The following is a 20,692-nucleotide window of genomic DNA, read 5'->3' on the forward strand; positions in this document are numbered from 1 at the left end:
TACCCTGCCTGTTCCCGCAGCTGCAGATACAAGCCAAGAAGGAGGGCTACCCGCACTAACAGTAAGGCTACACGCATAAGGCACTAACTCTTATAATTCAGTAATGTCACCTGAAGAAGGAATGAGCAAGGCGGGAATATTCCCGCCCAAAAGAGCCAGTCTGTACGCTTCTAGAAGATCTTTTGTACTATACCTACCAAGGTATGGACAAATAGACAAGATCTGGCAAAAGCAACCCATGAACCAATCACAGGGTGACAGCTCACCGACAATAGTACGAGGAGCAGCACGCTCCAGTACAAAATGTCACTATCAGCCGCTGCCTACCCACCAACTCCCATCGTGGCACGAACATAGCCCGTAGTTGGTGGAAAATGAATATTATACAGCTGGCCGTACCTGCTTGGAAACCTACCTTCGGCTATAAATACTCCAACACCTTGGAACGGTATCGTCATCTTATCTTCTCTCTAGCTATTTCTCTCGATATACACTTATATTCAGAGCAATCTAGTCTGATTCTTACGCCGGAGGGTGGTCACAAGGAGGAACCCCCCCTTCTCAGTGACGAGCTCACGGTGTCTGTTTTGCAGGTCGAGAAGAATAACCATCTTTGCTGGACCTAACCCTCGTGGGAAACATCTACTTAACCCTAAGATTATCCTTAATCTGCCGGGGTCATTTAGTGTTTCTTCATAATGTTTGGTGTGATATTCCGGCTATTTATGTTTTATTTTTGGTTCAGGATGTGTTTGACACCCATAAACACATCACCGGAGCTAAGCAAAAAAAGAAGATGATGCAATTGATTATTATGGTGGCTTGTTGGTGCATTTGGAAAGCTCGAAATAACTTTATTTTTTTGAATACTTCAGTAAATGTGGAGAGAATTTTAGATAATATTGAGGTTTTAAGTTTCTCGTTGATTAAAAATAATATTAAAAGTTTGGATTTGAATTGGAGTAGATGGAAAATGATGTGTGTGTAATTTGTTTTCATTATGTATTATTATCGGCCATTGCTAGCTACTTGTTAAGAAGTGTATTTGGCTTGTGTTTATAAAATTTGCAATTCTAAAAAAAAGAACAAAGAAACCCAAGAGTATAAGTAACAACCAATTACATCACACACACAAATAAGCTATAATGGAAAATTTAAATAAGCTATAATGGAAAATTCTTGAAGTTAAAATGCACAACTTCTTCCACTCCAAGCACGATCTCTTGTTCATATACTTCATCCATAAAAATAAGTTTGCTTTGATGTTGTTAACCCACTTATCCATAGAAAAATGTTTATTGATGAAGATCTTATTATTTCTTGATTTTCATACCATCTAACATGTGACCATCTAGATTGCTTGAATTGTCACACTCCTCTTTATTCTCCTTATGCTTGTTAGACTATAGTATGGATGTTTCTTTACTTTCTACTTCACAGTGTCAAGTCAACATCAAATTATACCCCACTTCACTCTACTTTCTTCCATAATATCTTGGTCACCAATTCTACAATTCACCACTTCTATTATGTTTCAAATAAAATAATAATATTTATAATTCAAATGAAATTAAAAGTTAACATATGAACTAATTAATTAAAACTATTGATTTATATCAAATATATAAAAAAATATTGATTTATAATTGATACATACAATTATAATATCACTAAAAGGGTCAAGCCCGTTTGTCTCGAAGAGTTCAAGCCTACACTTTAAAGGATACAAACTAATTTAACTAAATATATAAAAAATAGAGGGGAGAAAAAAAAACTAACATTCAATCCTCATCTTCTTCTCCATCGCCTTCTTTATGCACTCAATCCCCATCTATTCAACAAGTATCCCTATCTCTCTTTGTGTTGTAAAATATTTATAAAAGGAGAAGGCTTTAAAGGGAAATATGATTTGGGAGGTGAATTTTCTACAATGAAATTGCCGTTGGGCGGCCCCAACAACACCAGGGCGGTGTTCACTACCGGCGACGCTTGCCATGTCATCAGGAGAGCAGCATTTTGATGGCCATACCGTTTAGTCTTAGGACACTCGTGATTTTTTTTACCTACTAAAATTTGGCTGTCGCAGGAAGTTTCACCCCATATATTTATTAATTTATGATTTGAATAATTTATTCGTTTTTGTATAATAGTTTAACTAAAAATTACGGGTGTGTAGGCAATAAAAATTTGATTTCTGTTGAAATTGTCCTGACGTATAGATCTTATACATTGTTTTATTTTTATTTTTTTCATTCGCCTTTTACAAGTACTATAGTCTTCTTATCCTTATATTGTTAGCGGTAACTTACAACTATCATTATTAGTACTTTTGTATACTAAATACTCAAATTCATGTTTCAACGGCACAGCATGGACACATGTTAGTCTATTTAGTGTTTATGGTAGGCCAACCCCTCTCTTCTCCTTGTCTAGTGTGTAACAATAGGGGATTATGTACGGATGGCATATGACACGATGGTCAACACACCATAAACTATCCCATCTAATCTAATATAATCTAACTATACTAATAAAAGAAAATAATAAGAATGATGTGGCAATCCCACATTCATTATTGGCCTAATCTCTCTTCTCATTCATCCTACCTATCCATGGGTTATGGAGCAAAACCATATTGATAAGTGGGTTATAATTTCCTTTCTAATTTTCTAATCTATCATCTTCATTCATTCTAACTATCCATTTGTCATGGGTCAAATTAATTTTGACAAATGGGTTATAATTTCATTTCTAATTTTCTAATATCTCATCTTATTTATCCTACCTATCCATGGGTCATGGGACAAAACAATTTTAAGAAATGGATTATAATTTATCTTCTAATTATCTAATCTATAATCTCATTTATCATAGTTATCCATGGGTAATTGATCAAAACAATTTTTGCAAATGCTGTATATAAAAAAAATCGAATTTGTAAATTTGAGATTCCAGATTTCTTATTATTTGTACTATACATTTTATCTTATTTTTACCTATAATTTTGTCAATTTCTTTCAGCTAATGATCTTTTTATTTTTTATTTGACAAATCTCGTGTAATACACGAGTTCAAAAGCTAGTACATAATAACATAAGGTTTTAACATAAACCTCCTTAACTGATTTTAAATATCGATTTTCATTCCCAATTAACACATCTATGCTAGACATCATGAACTAATATACGTAAAGCGTATATAATATTACATAACCGTCATTTTTACCATAATTAATTACCAAGGATCAACGTATAGATTATGTAACTAACCTTTACATGTATTTGTTACATTAAGCATACTGTCACATTACACAACGTATATATTTGTTACCGAACACGTGTCAAGCTCAAATTGTTTCCCTAGCCACAATGCAGCAGCCTGTTTAGGGCTCGGTAGTAGTCCGCTATCACCGGGCTTTTAAACCATGCATTGTACTTTTCTAATATTACTAATTGACCTGTACAATTCCAAACGTGACATTTTGGGCACAATATTTTCAGGAAGTTACAAAATAATCAAAATCAAGTATGCTAGTTTATGAAAAACCAACACATTACAATCAAATCTATGATGGGCGACAATTCACTTCCCAACCATACGGAAGCTCCATAAGAATAAGGTTAACAAGCCGAAGCTTAGCAAAACGAAGCTCATAAAGGAAACGACAACAAATGAATAAGATATATTAAAACAATCTATATCTATATTGTTTAATACATAAATGTTTTCCTCTGCCACGTGTCCTCTTCTTACCCATCCTTACTCTCAAAATCTAGCCTCCCATCTGTCTCCTTTTTCACCCAAGAATTGGGATCCTATAGCCCGAACCATCTCATTATCCATCCTCGTCATGTTTCAGTTTCAGAAATCGTAAACCATTATGGCCCATTTCCTAATGTTTCAGATCCCTCAACCATCACATCATCCTTCATCCTTGATCCGTTGTCACCGCAGTTTATCATCATCCACATCTTGTCGTTAGAAAAAAACTACCTAAATCTTCCATTCCGAACAACAAACAACGATCCTTATCACCGCGTGTCATCATCATTATCATCAGCAAACGGCGATCTTTTTTTTTTTAACTCATGACATGAATAATTTGTATCATTTATAATTTTGTTATATGTTCAGTTATTCTTTTGATTATAGTATGATCATTTATGATACAATTATGATCTCTGGTAAATGAGTAAATTATTATAAAAAGATTTTTCGTTACCGCTATATGATTAGTTCTATTTTTAGACATATATGCTTGATTAAGCGTAGTTTTTATCTCTAAATTGTAGTTAATTCAAAACCTTACTATTGTACAACATATGATGTCTATCATATAATATTTGTCGATTTATGATAAATGTACTAGTACAAAAAATATTTAATTTAACTATAATGTATGTTAGTACCTTTTATATTTGATAACCAAATGTATTAATCTTGACTTTTTATTATTGATATTTTGCATAGTTGACTTTTAAAATTAAATTTGTTAAAACCCTTGTTATACACCGGTACATAACCTAGCAAATAAATATATGAATATAGTACAATATAGTTAGAACTACATTACACTAGACTAGACTTTACCTGGAGAATGGTAGTGTTATTTAAGCTTATTCATGTTTACATCAACTAAGTTAATGTTAGCGAATCTAACCTTACCTAATCTCCCTCTAATGAAGTAGCTTAACCTAAGCCCCCTCTATACTGGCTCTCCTTCCCGTATCCTTTGTATTTTTAACAAGCTTTTGTAATGCTTGTAAGTACCTCACTTGTGAGTTAGAGGGTTTGCCTTCTAACGAGTTCTTTATGAATTGCAGTTTGGAAACCACTCGGTGATGCTAGGTGTGACTCGACCCAATATCGAAACCCGACACAAATTCGAATGCAGAATCTTTAATGTTATAGTTAGTACCTATACCTTTTATTTACCTTTATAGTTTTTTATATGTTTCAATTGAAATCAAAGAAACGAACTTACAATTTGCTCCCTTCAATTAATTGGTAGAAAGTGCATTTAAGAAAATCTTGATATAAAAAGATTTTTTTTTAAATACGATATGTTATTAAAAAGAATATCAAGTAACTAGCCAATAAAGAAAATGGAATAACCCTCTTTGCATGTTTAATACGTCGAATTTTCCCCATTAAACACAAGTAAATCTCACTTCCTTCGAGCGCATGATACTAACCAAAGAAAACTAAAATTAATTATTTCCTTCATGGTCTCGCTCGGGCTCACTTCTAAATTGTTAAAAATCTCGTTATTTCACGCTTTCCATACACACCAAATGGTCATCCGGGAAATAACTTGAACTAACCTCTTTCATACACCATTTCGATTCAAGTGCTTGTGAAGGTTCATGGCACCATCCATTTAAACAACAAAACACGATGGCATCTTACACCAAGCTACAACGCTTTACCAATCAAAATCCACCCAGTAACAAGAGAGTAAAAGACGCTCTATCGTTTCAGGAAAATCCAAACAAAGCGGACACATATCAGTAGCCATCCCATCGGCATGTTCCTCGTTATCAAAGTCATTCAGGTCACGATCCGATCCTACCTAAACAAGCTTCCCAACAAAATCAAAATATTAACCTTTTTAGGAATCCACGTTAACCATTTATAGAAAATTTGTGGGTCAAAGCCCATCTCCATTTAAACCTCAAGGTTGATTTAATTGACCCAAAAATAAATTAGTTTCCAAGTACACATGTGACAAAAATCAGGATATAACAATAACATTAACATTTAACATGCATTTACTTTTGCTAAGTCCTACAAAATCACACAACCAAGACCATTGAAAACACAGCTCTCTTTCTACGAACATAATAAGAAAAAAAGTCAAACCATTATATAAAAAATAATAATAATAATAATAATAAAGTCAATATAGGGGGGACAGCCTCAGCCTAAAACCCCTTAGCAGCCATTTTCATTTTCAAAACCGAAACTATAAAGTCCTTTACAAACCCTAAAATCAGCCTCAAATTCAATCTTTTTCCACTTTTCTTGTGATGTTTGTGACGATCGGCGATCGGTGAGTCCAAATTCAACATACCCATTTGTTAATTTTTCAAGAATTTGTGTAAAGATTGTGAATTTGATGATTTGGTTAGTTGTTGATCGTAAAGTTTGTTTCTTTTTTGTTGGGTTTTTGTTTCAGGCTGTGAATTTGAAGGTTGATTGGTGAAAATGGGTAATTTATGCTCCAATTCTGTTTCTAAGGTGAGAATTGTTAATCAATAGTTAATCAATTGTTAATTTTGTGTTTTGAATTTGGTATTTGGTTGAATTGGAGTAAATTGGTTGATGAAATTGAAGTTTTTGATGTTTATGGATAAGGGTTTTGCTCTAATTAGGTTTTTTTTTTTTTTTTTAATCTAATTAGACTTCGATTTTGACCGAATTGTTGAAATTTGAAGTCAAGCTGTTGGATTTTGATTTGGGGATTTTGTGATTTTTTAAGGTTATTTGGTTTATTTGGGTGGTTTGAGTTTCTTTACCTGATTAATTGAGCGTAATTCGGATTGTTGTTTTACGTGTATGGTCAAAGTTGACTGATTTTCGTATTGAATCATGCTTTCTCATTGACTCATTTTGTGATTTGAGCTGTATTTCGTGTATTGTCGTTTTACGGGTATGGTTAAAGTTGACGGCTTTTCATATTGAACCGTGCTATTTGACTATTTCATTGACTCATTTTGTGATTTGAGCTATAATCGGGTATTGTCGTTTTACGGGCATGGTCAAAGTTGACTGCTTTTCGTATTGAAACATGCTATCTCATTGACTCATTTTGTGATTTGATCCGTAATTCTGATATTGTCGTTTTACGGGTATGGTCTGCTTTTCATATTAAATCATGCTATCTCATTGACTCATTTTGTGATTTGAGCTGTAATTCGGGTATTGTCGTTTTACGGGTATGGTCAAAGTTGACTGCTTTTCGTATTGAATCATGCTATCTGATATTCTCATTGACTCATTTTGTGATTTAAGCTGGTTTTCTGATGCATTTAGAACATATAAATTTCATGAGTGAATTGATTGTGCTTGATATTGGTTTCTGTATCACATTGCTACTAAAAAGTCAGTGGTTGACTTTGCATGTTTACAGACATTTTGCATTATTCTACAATAATTTCAAGAACCATACTTTATTGAAGAATTCGATGTAAATTGGCTTATATGTAATTTGACAATTATGGATGTATAAACAAAGTATTTTTTGTTGTTGTTGTTGACTTTAGCATGAAGGAGAGAAGTCAGCGAATAGCTCGGGCAAGGGACAAGGTCAAAAGGGGTCGGTCAAGTACGGTTTCACCCTAGTTAAGGGGAAGGCTAGTCATCCAATGGAGGACTACCATGTTTCCAAATTCATCCCTCATCAAGGACGTGAGCTCGGACTCTTTGCTATTTATGACGGCCATCTAGGGCATAGCGTCGCTTCGTATCTTCAACAGAATTTATTCAACAATATCCTAAAGGAGGTTAGACTTCTAAATCTAATAAGTAAATGAATATTTGTAATTTAAGCGCTCTTAAATTTTTTAACAAAAAAGTTTATACATAAAACAACCAATAAGGTATAAAACATTTGAGGACTATAAAGTCTTTTATGGAAACGGAGCTAGCGCTTCCTCAGTCGCCTTCTTATAATATTATGTTGACGTTGAAATATTTACTTAAAGTTCATAAGATTTAGATGCATGGAAAAGTGATAGTGTCTAGATATGATTGTTTTAAAGTTTCTTATTTTGGATCTTTTTGTTTATGCGCGCGTCATATTTTTCGCTTGCAATGTGCATACGTACTCACTTTGGTTATATTTTATGCGACTGTGCGTCATATTTTGCTGGCAATGTGCATTGAGTTTTGTTTAAAAGTTTAGTACCGTGTTTGTTTTTCTGGAAATCGTGACATAAAGCATAACGTTTCTATCAAAAAAACTACTTGAAATAGCATTAAAAACATACGTATATGCTATTTTCTACGACCCGTTTATTACAACTCATTCTTGATTTTGACATATCCAACAAAGATCATGTTACGTGATTGTCTTTCAATCAATCAAGTGACTTATTATAATTATTATTTGCTTTCTTTCTTTACCATATGATGTTTTGTGTTATGGCAGGGTGAGTTTTGGAAAGATCCAAAGAGGTCGATCACAAAAGCCTACGAAAGAACCGACCAAACAATTCTTTCTCACAATCCCGACATCGGACGAGGTGGGTCCACTGCTGTTACTGCTATCCTCATCAATGGTCAAAAGTTATGGGTAGCAAATGTCGGTGATTCTCGGGCAGTTCTTTCAAGAAAGGGGCAGGCAATTCAGATGAGTGTAGATCATGAGCCTAATAAAGAGAGGACCAGTATTGAAAACAAAGGCGGTTTCGTCTCAAACATGCCAGGTCATCTTCTTAGAACACATTATGATTACAAAATGTAGTTATTAAAATAATAAATTCATGATTTATTAGATTGTTTCCTTTTTAGCTAATATTGATTTATGTTTCAGGAGATGTTGCGAGAGTGAACGGACAACTAGCGGTTTCACGTGCTTTTGGAGACAGGAATCTCAAGATTCATATACGGTCAGACCCGGATATAAAACAAGCAAAAGTCGATGCAAATACCGAAATGCTCATTCTCGCAAGTGACGGGTTGTGGAAGGTAAAAAAAGGAAAACTTTGACTTTATAAAGTCAACAAGTGTCTTTGACTTTGAGATTGACTTTTATTATGGGTGTTAATTTAGGTTATGACGAACCAAGAGGCAGTGGACATTGCGTTGAAGATCCGGGACCCAGAAAAGGCAGCGAAGCAGCTAGCATCTGAAGCTTTGAAGCGAGAGAGTAAAGATGATATATCGTGCATTGTTGTGAGATTTAAGTGATGAGAATACATGAAGAAGTTTGTGTTTTAGGACGGGTATGTGCAGTATTATAGGCTGTATATTATGGAGGGTTTACAAAGTTCGTTGCCATTATGGATTACAGTTTGTTTTCTGTTAAGGATATTGAATTGTTCGTGCTCGTTTTGTTGGTTGGTTATTTTATTTTTTAATTTTTTCTAACTTTCCGTCTTGTATGTACTTTCGGTTTTTGGTTTGTTAGTTTATTGTTTTGTTTTTTTAACTTCCGGTCTTGTATTTACTTTCGATTTTTGGTTTATTATTTTATTTTTTATATTTTTTTAACTTCCCGTCTTGTATTTTCTTTCGACTTTTGATTTGTTATTTTATTTTTTTTAATTTCAAGTTTTGTATTTACTTTCGATTTTAAAAATCCGACACATACATATCCCTGAACTCTTAAAATATAATTTTTTTGATATTTTAGTCACCTTTTTAAAATATTTATGTTTATTGAAATATTTATTATTATAACAAAACGTATTCACCGATTTTGGGACTTTACAAATAGAAGCTACTATATTATAAGAACTAATTTTAGAACCGTGTATTGCACGGAGTAATTCATTATATAATACAATTGATTAATTTAATAAATATTTAATATACTTATACTTATAATTGAAATTACGTATGTTGGTTACACCAGTGCATTACACCGGTTGAATAGTGAAACGATATAGTTCGTAAACATAACTGTGTATATTCCGATGGCTATAATTTGAGTTCTGTTTAAATAATAGATGATGGTGATAATGATGATGATGATGAAAAGCTAAGTTAATAGAAAACTTGGTACGACAAAAATGAATACACTCATGACACTAATGTAGTGTAATGTTACAATACTTGTTAAAAACATGTTTATTTATTTTCTTGCTTATGGCTTCTTGGTAGTACATGTGTTCCTTTATGCACTTACTTAATGGAAGACTTCTAGTGCCCAATCATTTAATCAAGGTCGTACGATAGGTTTGTGTGATACTTGTACATAATTTTAATCTAGTTATCTAAGTGATCTTATAAAAAAATATATCTCAAACTGTTATAAGAGAGTTACGATATTAATTTGCAGTCTTTATGGGTACATGGAGTCGACGGTGGACAAAAATATCTATTAGGGTTGGTTTTATGATAATCAGATTTCTCTTAACTTGGAAGTTTTGAGTTTTTGGGTTGGGTCGAGTAAGATAAATAATTATAATTTGTTATTTTGCTCTTGAACGAGGATTCTACATCCGTTTGAAGGATATGAAACATTCTTCCTTTAAAGACCACTTTCTTAAAAAGGAATTACATGTGCATTGAACCAAGTACTTTGAACTCTTCGATAGTTCATTCTCTCCCATCAATCTCAGTAAGATAGAACACCATGAGCATCAGTCACTGGATTCTTCATTTCAACCAATAAGTACAAGATCAAATGTACATGTGAAAATAAAGCATGCCTCAATTCTCTAACTTATGTGCTATTTATACAGTAGAGAATATGGCCGGCGACATTAACCACATCACTAGTCTCTACACGCTTGCACGGCCTGACGGAACGTGACAACCACTTCTTGCATTTCTACCAGTCAATAGGAAATATTCCTTTTGTCCTTTTGAGGACCATAATATTGTGCATTTAATTCAATGCCAAGTCCGGTTTTACCCTCTAGACCCTCGTCACATCTCTTCACTTTCCAAGGCTATTTGATTTAGAACGTAGCAAAAGTCGTACGTAGCGTCATCATTGTTCAATCAAAACTCAAAAATGACATAACAGTGCAACAATGACAATGTAACCCGAAACCCAAAACATTTAGACGTATTTAGTATAAGGTGGGAGGCGCATTAAAATTTTATTTTCTTTCCCAGTAGATGAATCTTTTAAAAGTAATAATTCATATAAACAAACTCGAGGGCTGAGATGAATAGGATCCCAAATCGAGGGGCTCTGGAACGAAGAAACATAAGGGTCTCGGATAGTGTGCGTGCTTTATGTGAGATGGGGAGGGAGACGGCGGATCATATTACCACAAGCTGTTTGGTGGCGGCGGTGGTGTTGGAACATATATGTAGATGGTGTAGTATCCCTCCTATTTATTGTTTCTTGATTAGAGATTTAATCAAGCTTCATAAGACCGTTAAGCTCGGAGTGATAGGAAAATAGGCATTTCACGGGATAATCATAATAGCATGTTGGATATTATGGAAAGCGAGAAATGAAAAGGTGTTTGAAGGTAACGAAATTAAAGTGGAAGAGATTATTGGAGATATAAAGTCGCTCGGTTTCCTTTGGTTCAAGAATAGGTCTAAGTTTAGATCGATAGATTTGTCAAATTAGTGTAATTTTGTTTCTCTTTTGAGGGCTTCGCTCCGGGCTGTGGAGGTGGCTTGTTGGTGTTTGGTTTGTTGTTGACGTTAGTTTGTTTATAAACGTTCAGAGTTCGAAAAAAGAAAAAAAAAACAAATATTTTCTATATATAAGTGACGCCAAAATAGTTTTCTTTAAACCAAAAAGACTATTTTATTATTATTATTATTTTTATTATTATTATTATTATATTCTTTAAGTGGAAACGTACGTGAATACTTTGAACAATATTTTATATGGTCACTATTCGTCGTCACCACAGCAAAACCCTAGCAACGTTTTTCACGTAACTCCATGTCTCAGATCACCGGAAAACATGACGGAATCTACTCCGGCAGCCACACCATTCATACTCCGTAGCTTCATCCTACCCTTACTCATCTACACCGACGAATCCATATTAAATCTCATCAACAAATTCAAACTAATCGAGACCGTACGTTACATCATCATCACCGCCTTCACGTTCTTCCTCAATATAATATCTTCTGCTCTCAATTCCGATACATATTCCAATTCCGGTGGTTACAGTTACGGTTACGGTAAGTGTACGGACGCCGGCGATGGTAGATTACAAGATGACACGTGCATCGCACGTGCACTTAATCACATTCTCGCGATAGTTAACGAGATTCCGGTGAGTTCGAGAAAGTACGAGATTGTCCGATCGTACGCCGAGAAATTGATGGACGAGAATCTCGAGGTGGAGTACGAGCCGTTACGGAGAGTCAACGCCGTCGCACTCGCCGGCGCGTTTTCACGGACGCTTGAACAGCTGGAAATGGCGGCGGCGGCGGACGGTGGTGAGTGTGACGGTGAGGAATATTCCGGTGAAGATGCGGTTAAGAAGAATAGTGGTGGTGGTTATTTTGTTGTGTTGGACCGGGTGGTTAAGACGGTCGGGTATTTTGGTGACGTGGCGTGGACCCGGTTTGTGAAAGGCAAAACCCGGTTTGGGGGTTCGGGTGAGAAGCTGGCGGCTGAATTGCTTTGGCTTGCGAAGAAGCTGAAGGATTGTGGGAGTGTTGATGAAGCTGTTTGTCAATGGGCTTCGGCTTCTAAGTTGGGTTTTGTTGCTCTCTCGGCTCAGCCGCGGCTGCAAGGCTCGTTGGTCAAACTTTCTGGTATTGGTTCTTTCCATCTTTGACTTTTGTCTGATGTAATAATAATTTAATATTGAATTATAATTAAATACTATTAATTACAATGCATGGAAACCTTATAATTAAAAAAGGAAAAGAATTAAAAAAAATATATTATCTTGAGCTGTGAGCTAAATATAAATAAGCACTGTAAATATGATATTAATAACTATATTTAATATTTTTTCACCAAGTTGGAGCATAGACAGGGCCACCTCGTGGGTCAGCAAAGCCAGACAACACTTTTATTAAGGTCTCTAAATTCACAATAGATAGATAGATAGATAGATAGATATGTTTGGCAAAGTAAACTCAAAGTTATTATTGGTATGGTGGCAAACTTAGTAATTGCTAGGAGGTATGTCATGAGTTTAAAATTTGTAACAAATGTTTTTTTTCTGTTTTTTTTCATAATGATCATGTAAGGGTCACAAAATCTCATTTTGATTTAGGTCTCTAAACTCGTTGAACGGGCCCTGAGCATTGATGTTTTCAAGCTGTAACAAGTAACCAAACTACGCTTGATATGTTACAACATTATTATTTCGGTTTATGTTAGAAAATCTTTAATTTAATTGAGTGTAATGTATAAAAATCTAGACCTAAATATGCATTCAAACTTTGAGTTCTTTTATTTTTGTTAAAGGCCTAAATTTGTAATTTAACTGTTCTTACAATTAATTGATAACCGAAACTGAAAATCAACTGAACCGATCGGTTATACGTTTTCCATATAGTCTTGCATATTAGAATATTAGATTCCTTTTAAGTGACAAACTTAGAAAGTGGTAACATAACCCCAAACTCGACGCAGTGTATTTATTCAAGCAAGTGGCGAGTATGGGAAGTGAAGACGATGAAGAGGGCGCCATGGAGGAGCTAAGGAAAGTGAAAATGAAAATGTTAATGTCATGGTTACCATTTTTGTGTCGATCAAGCATTGGTACAGACGCGCCTGTACTAAGTATTAATGAGAAAACCGAGCTTGAAAATGTGTTAGGTGAGCTCATAATGTGTTTAAAACATGAAGAGCAAGAAAGTGTGTTGTCTTTATGGCTTCATCACTTCACTCATTGCCTGTCCTCTGACTGGCTGAACCTTCATCAATACTACGCTAGTTGGTGCACCACTTCCCGCAAGCTCTTGATTCTCGACGATAAATAAGAAGGGGTGCGAGTTGTTCAATCAAAAAACCATGGTTTTCAAGAAACCGAGTGATGGATAGATGTCAAAGTCTAGATATTGCATAAAATGTTATGTATGTTACTAGATTGTGACATTAGATGTGTCACAAAATGTGGTTATTAATTGTGTAATTAATGTTCATTCATGAAGCCATATAGAAAATGTGTAATGTCACAATCCATGTTGAAAACATGTTTCTTTCTTTTCTTGCTTACAGCTTCTTGGGTAGGTCGTACTTCGGTACTTAGTCGTTGGTTATTATGACACCCGTATATTGATCCGTCCATGTATGATCAAACCTTTTCATTAATATGCATATAAAGTACATTACTAAATGCAAAGATTACAATATGAAATAAGAGTTATTTCATCATTTCAACCTCTATGGAATCTTGAATGATTTCATCCCAAGATGAAGGCTTTTTAGTCAATAACATGACTTGTAAATCAAGAATCGACATGATAGTAAACGAATGCATAGCTTAAGATCAAGTGGGCATGTCTTATTTTCTGTTCATGTATAGATAGATGGTAAAATCACTAAGATGGAGTCTACAAGTGAAAAGGCTCCGAGTAAATCTCAAAGCTTGTAGAAGAAGATAGTTGAGGCTCCTGCAATTGCCATTCATCAATGTTAGCACATACAAATAATCTATCAAATAAAGGATCGCGAAGAACCTCATTATATATTATCTGAGATGCATAAATAGAAACAGCAAATGCAGTTGTTTGGTAAATTCTCACGTTCGCCTTCTTTTGCGAATGGATGTCAAAAAGTATGTTTATGTACATCATAAAAACAGTTTTTACATTAATAAACCAAATATTATTGCATGGACAATTACTAAAGGTATCATTTTCGGCCCATTTTCTAAAAATGTGTCTTACTTCAATATCGAACTCCAGTGATCAATATTGTTAATCATTCGTCTACTATTATGTCGTTGCAGTTAATTATACATGTTATATACTTACAGTAATCAGACTAGTTGTCGATATCAAACTAACCTGTGCCATAGGCGATGCAAATGGAGCATCTATGCCTTGTTGTTGCTGAGCTTCACGAACTATTCTGCGCATGCTGTCAAGTAAATCTCCATATGTCCATCTATATGCACTTCCCACAGCTTGAACGAAGCTATGAGTCAATGCACCAATTGCGTTGCCTGTGAAAACCTGCGCGTATGTAAACCACATGTTGAGTAAGCTATTTATATCTATTTGTACTTAATCGCATTGTTACAAGCACTAACACAGATTAGCATACTAACCGATGTATCAGCTGAATTTTGATGATCATCACAAGCACTAATACAGATTGCTGTTCCACCACTAGTACCCCCATATGGTGAAACATGTGAAGGATGCTGATCTTCCCAATTATAGTATCCTCTCCTGCATAAAATCTAATTTTCAATCTTCCGACTTAAGTTGTCTGAAAAATGAGTCGATTTGGGTTGTATTTTATATTCAGTGTCTTAAATGGACAAAACGTGTCACGTTGGCCCAACTCGATTCAAAGGATTTGTTTCTAAAAAATAAAAATAGGTTCTTTTGAAAAGGCCAGATGACTAATGGGTGGTTATTTATTACTAGATCTTGTTTATGGGTTAGTCGCTGTCTAAGATAGTGCGTGCACATTTTTAGAGTACACAAATATGACTAAATCATACTAGTATGCAAAAAGTAAAGTCGTCATCTTAGATAGGGACTTCAACTGCAAAGTCACTATCTTAGATAGCGACTTAACCCAGACTTACAGTCTAACCAAAATAACCACCCATATGTCATCCTGCATTTTCAAAAGAACCCATTTTTTTAAATTGTCCCGTTTTAACCCAAACTCGTGATGCCCATTTTTACCACCTCTAACTAAAACTTATGCATATGTGTTGTAAGACTATGTGTAGTGGAGGAACTTTAACTATAATAAAGTATTTGCCATGTAACTGCCACGTAAATGGAGTGACATTCACTAACTAAACCATCAAATTTGTATAATGGTTTAACTAAGAACACAGTTATTACTTGATTTTTTTATCTGAAAGTGTGAAAAATGATTTGATTGGTTAATAAAAGACCCTGGCCCCACAACAAAGCCCTCACGCCCATCATTTGTTGGCGCTCTTACCCTTTTGTCACTCCCTACATATGGTCCACTACATATGGTCTAATAGCGTTTGCTAATATATACTCACCGATCAATCCTGCAAAGAAAAGGCAGGTCAAGAACAGTTCCACTAAAGCAAGTGTCCATGATACTATGAAGTGTTACACCATGAGGTAGTGGTTCTACAAGGATCTCATTGACCTCATCATCTAGTATCTTGCCAGATTTGCTATAGTCAACAGGACATATTGCCTCATCAAACTTGTCTTTTTCATCTCCACTAGCATCCGGCACGCGGGACCCGTGTCCTGCGTAGTAGAACACCAACGAATCGCCGGATCGGCTACCTTTGGTTAGCCATTCCATAGCTGTTATTATGTTATGTCTTGTTGGGGTCCTGGTGGAATCTGATTCCTCTTCTGAAGAAAAGCCATATAGTTAATTAGTGTGTTTGTGCATAAATGTGGATATTTGAAATATTGTCATAAGTTATAAAAAGATATTTTTCAAAAGGGGTAGCGACGCAGCTTGTTGCCCGGTTACCTTCCTCTTTATTGTAATTGAATCATTTTGTCTGAAATAAAATTTTAGTTTTATAGTAAAAAAAAACCAATGAAGACCCAAATGAGTTTTTTTTAGATTTAATTTTTGAATAAGTGTAGTCGCTAAAGGCGCCAACATTTGCTGTCAAAAGTATAGTGGCGACATGTCATTGTTGTTAAGTCGCCGACAAAAAGTATAGTGACGACATGTCATCGTCGCCACTATTGCTGCGTTGCTTTAACTGGCTCATGCTCTTAACAATAATGATTTCAGTGATACGAATTATAATTAATTCTTTATATTTTTTCTTTTCATTTCATATATAATATAGTTTTTCTAAATATCTAATATTTAAAAAGAATCTAAATAGACACCTTTCTTTTACTTTTCTTTTTCTACGTATCAATATAAAATTTATTTAAATCTGGATTGTGTGACATATAAGGTAATTCTTTAGTCTCTTAAATTCTTAATAACAAAAATTACTTTATTTTACATACAACTTGGCTTTTAAGAAAACTTACAGAAATTAAATTAAAAAAACCTGCATATTCAGATTTTTTTTAAATATCGGATTGCATATTATTTTAGAAATAATTAAAAATAAAAAATAAGTTAAAATTCACATAATTTAAGTCACTATCTCGTATAATAACTTTGACTATTTCCATTTAAAGTAGGTATCTTGCATGGCCATTAACCCATTATTCCATAAATAAATTTCAAGAAAAATAAAAATAAAAATCCATTTGTCACCATGGGTTGGAAGGGAATAAATACACGGGAATGATGTTCGTTACATGTATATAGTTGTGCCACATGATACCTAATTGTCCAATTTTTTTGCTAAGTGGCATCATTATTGTTTAACTTTGAAAGTCATAACCATCTAATTAATACAATTAATAAATATTTAAAATATTCCATATTAATGATTTATCTATAATTTCATAGTAGTAAATAAAGTAAAAAAAAATAGAATTAAAAGAACATATGTAGAACTTTTGAAACTCATTTTAGTGTGTGTAAATTTGTGTTGTATGTTTTTAGTTTATTAGTGACCAATTTAGAAGATGTCACGATTTGTCTGTAATCTGAGCAATACGAAAATGGTTAATCTCATTTGATTATTTTTACTATTAATTTTATATAATAAACCTTTTAATATGTATTGATAATTTTTGCTAAAATGACATAGTTCAGCACTCAAGGAGAATAGCTGATTGATGATGATGCTTACAGTACTTTTTCTTTCAGATCTAATAATTATGTGCATTTATTTTGTCACATGCTAACTGATGGTAAAATTCATTGTGCTTATTTATTGGCAAAAACTTGCATCATCTAGAGTTTTTTGGCCAAACTAATATAAAAAAATGAGTTGTTTTGTTCCTTAAAATATAGTGGTCTCATGGTGAGTTTTGTTTCCTGATGATATCCATTTATATTCATGAAGCAAAATTCATATCTTTTTGGAAGAGTATCCTGGTGGTGATGACATTGTGTTGTCTGTTATAGGTACAACACTATTTTTTTTTAATTTTACAAGTTAAAACCATATTATAATTTGTTTGTGTTTTATCTTCTATACAAAAATCTCAAAATTGATTGATATATGGGAGGAATGATGGTTTGGTTTTCAGTGAGATACTTATTTGTTGCGAATAAAATCTTTGCAATTGTTTTTTTACTTTGATTTACGTAATAGGACTTGACAAGTTTCACTTGAAACAGACCCACCATTAGTATGACTTGGAACATTTCGGGAAAGATTAACTTGTATTCGACACTTTTAAGTAAATGGCTCAAATTGCTATTTGTGTTCTCTTATAGCTAGCAAAAGGGACGAGTCGTGTCAGTAGGCGCAACACATAAGAACCGGTTTGGTCAGTACAAATTAGGGTCATGTTTGAAACCGAAACAAAGTGTGATAAAATGCATATAACTTTATTAGTATGACACTTTCTTTGCCGATATTATGCAATTGTTCTTGCTTCTAATTTTATTACCTAAGACATGAATTACAAAAAAAAAGACATGAAGTAAGCAACACAAGTTTATTTTTTGTTGGTTATAGATGGTTAATAATTTAATATCATTAAACCCTCAATTTGAATCCTTTTGTACTTTTTTTTACCGATGGAAACTCTTGCAACTGTTCAGTTTCAAGATATGTTGAAACTAATACAACAATATACTTAGGAGCAATTTTTTTTACATTTTTCAGCTCTTGAGACTTTTCAACGGTTTTGATGTGATTTTTCTACATGATTATTGCAATTTGAAGAACCTGAATGGTATAATGAGATAATGAATGAGATTTTAACTTTTAAAACCCGTGTAATACACGGGTTTATAACCTAGTTTAATCATGTACTGAGATAGATATTCAGGAATAAATATGCAACTTTATCTGGACCACAAAACTAAAATTTTAATTTAATTTTGTTTTCTCTTCACCCTTTGTAGACTACGTGTAGTGGGCTACAAATCTGGGCGATAAGGGGCGCGAACAACCCCCCCGGGGGCTACAAACGGGGCGAAATGTGTGGGGGTGGGGGGTGGGCGACAAATTCTTGTACAGGGTTGTGTTTTGGGATGACGAAAAAGAGTGTCGAAACCTGTAAGAACACGAATTGAAGCACTTTGGAAGCCGAGGTTGAGCAATAACTGGTGCATACTCCTAACATTAGTTATACCGGCAGGCAGTGTCTTGGGGTGTCCTTTGTAGGTCACCCCACACAACACTGCCTGCTTCTTCTCATGCACCTGCTGATTATACCGGTTATAATAACCCAAACCATACCCTTGTGGCGGTAGGCCATAATAGCCAGAACCGTACGCTTGTGGAGCATTATAGCCTGCATATGTTGTAGGCTGTCCATAAGGGTCATTATACTGATAATTATTCAAAAGTTGGTCTGCATAACCACCTAAATGCTCGAGCATTCGTGAACCGATATGGCGCTTACCCTTCTTTTTCGGGTTGTTAACCGTAAAACAGACCGAACAAGGTTGCCCGGATGGCACTGTCAGGTAGTTCTTGCACCCTTTACAGCGTCCTTGAGTTTCCATATTTTTTTTTGTTATAGAGTTTGAATAGTTTTGTGGCCATTTTATAGGGTGAAACTTTAAGTGACAACCACATAATAATAATAATCTTGCATTATTCTTTTGGCAACAAACTTATCTTAGTTGATAATAAAATAAGACTTTTATTATTCTTCCATCGTTTAATAGTCTTAAGCTTTCGGTGGAGATGAGATTCGTTTTTTAGTTAATAGTATGTGTACGTATCTTTGATTTGTTTATTGAGTATTTAGGTGATCATATGCTAGTTTGTTTGTTAATTCATTTATCTATATATTATTCGCCTTGCATAATACGTATTGGCAATGATATCATCTTCATCAATCAAATTTGTTTGGTGACTTTGGTGTCATCTAATACTTTTGGGTTATTACAATTTACTTTTTGACCAAATGAGAAATTATAATAAACAATAATACGAGTTAGAAGGTGTGTCGGTAAAATGCGCATTCAATGTTATTGTAGGTCTAAGGGGCAACGCCCTTGGCTGGGGCTCAGCAACTGAAAGTGAAATCCGTACGATTCATAAAATATTCCAAGTTATACGGAATCTACAAAACCTACATACTTTGACTTTCTACCTTCTTACGATACAAACCAGATGAGACGAACAAATCCATCGATGAAGGTGGTGTGTCAGTAAGACAGTATACAAGGTGTGGATAATTCATTTAGCAACAGGTCGCTAACGGAATTAACATATACAGATTTTCGGCGTTAGTTGCAGTTTCACTTATGGGTTTTACAGAGAATAATAAAATTGTTTTGTATACCAGAAAATGATTTATAATTGGAATAAAAGTTAAATACAAAATATGCTTATCTAAGATAATATAAAACTTAAAAAAAATGTAGGTGCAACATTTCTTCCCAGGGCCGGCCCTAGGGAGAGGGGGGGGGGGGGGTCGACGGCCCCGGCTCGACATCTCGTTAGGCCCGAATTATTTATAAAAAAAATTTATATGTATTTTTATGAAAAACAATATGTATATTTAATGTTTAAACTCAATTACATAACACTGCAAACCATTTGTAGTAGTCTTGAGAAATGGAAAGGCATAAGACCTTTATGGCACTTCAAACTTTAGGACAAATATGCGGAAAACGACGCATCGCCGTTTCGTACGAGAAACTTAAAAAGTTTACTTCCATAGTGTGAAGACAAACAACTTAGGTAACGTATCAAGCAGTTTTGGGTGTATTTTGTTACATGTCAGAATGCGACGAATTGTGTTTTCACAAACAAATCGTTGTCTATATTTTTAAAAAATATTGTCAGAACATACGCGTCTGAGGGACGGTCTTAAATGAATAGACCTCCAAAAAGGTATT

General features: G+C 34.3%; 3 protein-coding genes across 3 annotated transcripts; 2 read left to right on the plus strand and 1 right to left on the minus strand.

Moving 5' to 3' along the window:
• Window positions 1-5,924: 5,924 nt before the first annotated feature.
• LOC143575160 (putative protein phosphatase 2C 9) lies at window positions 5,925-9,052 on the plus strand. Its single transcript, XM_077059603.1, has 6 exons — window positions 5,925-6,052; window positions 6,179-6,240; window positions 7,266-7,505; window positions 8,153-8,429; window positions 8,537-8,691; window positions 8,776-9,052. The coding sequence occupies exons 2-6, from the start codon at window positions 6,208-6,210 to the stop codon at window positions 8,911-8,913; spliced, it is 843 nt and encodes a 280-aa protein (XP_076915718.1). The 5' UTR covers window positions 5,925-6,052; window positions 6,179-6,207; the 3' UTR covers window positions 8,914-9,052.
• Window positions 9,053-11,515: 2,463 nt separating this feature from the next.
• Window positions 11,516-13,841, plus strand: LOC143575170 (uncharacterized). The gene is made up of 2 exons (XM_077059612.1): window positions 11,516-12,414; window positions 13,247-13,841. Exons 1-2 carry the CDS (start codon window positions 11,607-11,609, stop codon window positions 13,594-13,596), a joined length of 1,158 nt encoding a protein of 385 aa, XP_076915727.1. The 5' UTR covers window positions 11,516-11,606; the 3' UTR covers window positions 13,597-13,841.
• Window positions 13,842-14,158: 317 nt separating this feature from the next.
• Window positions 14,159-19,403, minus strand: LOC143575171 (metacaspase-3-like). The gene is made up of 5 exons (XM_077059613.1): window positions 18,892-19,403; window positions 15,816-16,146; window positions 14,889-15,012; window positions 14,626-14,793; window positions 14,159-14,229 (listed from the first exon to the last, which is right to left on the minus strand). The coding sequence occupies exons 1-5, from the start codon at window positions 19,343-19,345 to the stop codon at window positions 14,170-14,172; spliced, it is 1,137 nt and encodes a 378-aa protein (XP_076915728.1). The 5' UTR covers window positions 19,346-19,403; the 3' UTR covers window positions 14,159-14,169.
• Between the last annotated feature and the right edge of the window lie 1,289 nt (window positions 19,404-20,692).

This window comes from Bidens hawaiensis, unplaced genomic scaffold (assembly GCF_021521415.1).
Source record: "Bidens hawaiensis isolate Kalapana, Puna unplaced genomic scaffold, B.hawaiensis_p1.1 tig00027301_1, whole genome shotgun sequence".
Lineage (NCBI taxonomy): Eukaryota > Viridiplantae > Streptophyta > Magnoliopsida > Asterales > Asteraceae > Bidens > Bidens hawaiensis.

Excerpts from the sequence above, each read along its gene's own strand:
- LOC143575160 (XM_077059603.1), top strand. The coding sequence starts at position 6,208 with ATGGGTAATTTATGCTCCAATTCTGTTTCTAAG. Across the intron at positions 8,430-8,536 it reads TTTCGTCTCAAACATGCCAG|GAGATGTTGCGAGAGTGAAC; the intron begins GTCATCTTCTTA and ends TTTATGTTTCAG. Across the intron at positions 8,692-8,775 it reads CAAGTGACGGGTTGTGGAAG|GTTATGACGAACCAAGAGGC; the intron begins GTAAAAAAAGGA and ends GTGTTAATTTAG.
- LOC143575171 (XM_077059613.1), bottom strand. The coding sequence starts at position 19,345 with ATGGAAACTCAAGGACGCTGTAAAGGGTGCAAGAACTACCTGACAGTG. Across the intron at positions 16,147-18,891 it reads TTCAATTCGTGTTCTTACAG|AAGAGGAATCAGATTCCACC; the intron begins GTTTCGACACTC and ends GCTTTTCTTCAG. Across the intron at positions 14,794-14,888 it reads AAAATTCAGCTGATACATCG|GTTTTCACAGGCAACGCAAT; the intron begins GTTAGTATGCTA and ends ACATACGCGCAG.
- LOC143575170 (XM_077059612.1), top strand. The coding sequence starts at position 11,607 with ATGACGGAATCTACTCCGGCAGCCACACCATTCATACTCCGTAGCTTC. Across the intron at positions 12,415-13,246 it reads CTCGTTGGTCAAACTTTCTG|TGTATTTATTCAAGCAAGTG; the intron begins GTATTGGTTCTT and ends AACTCGACGCAG.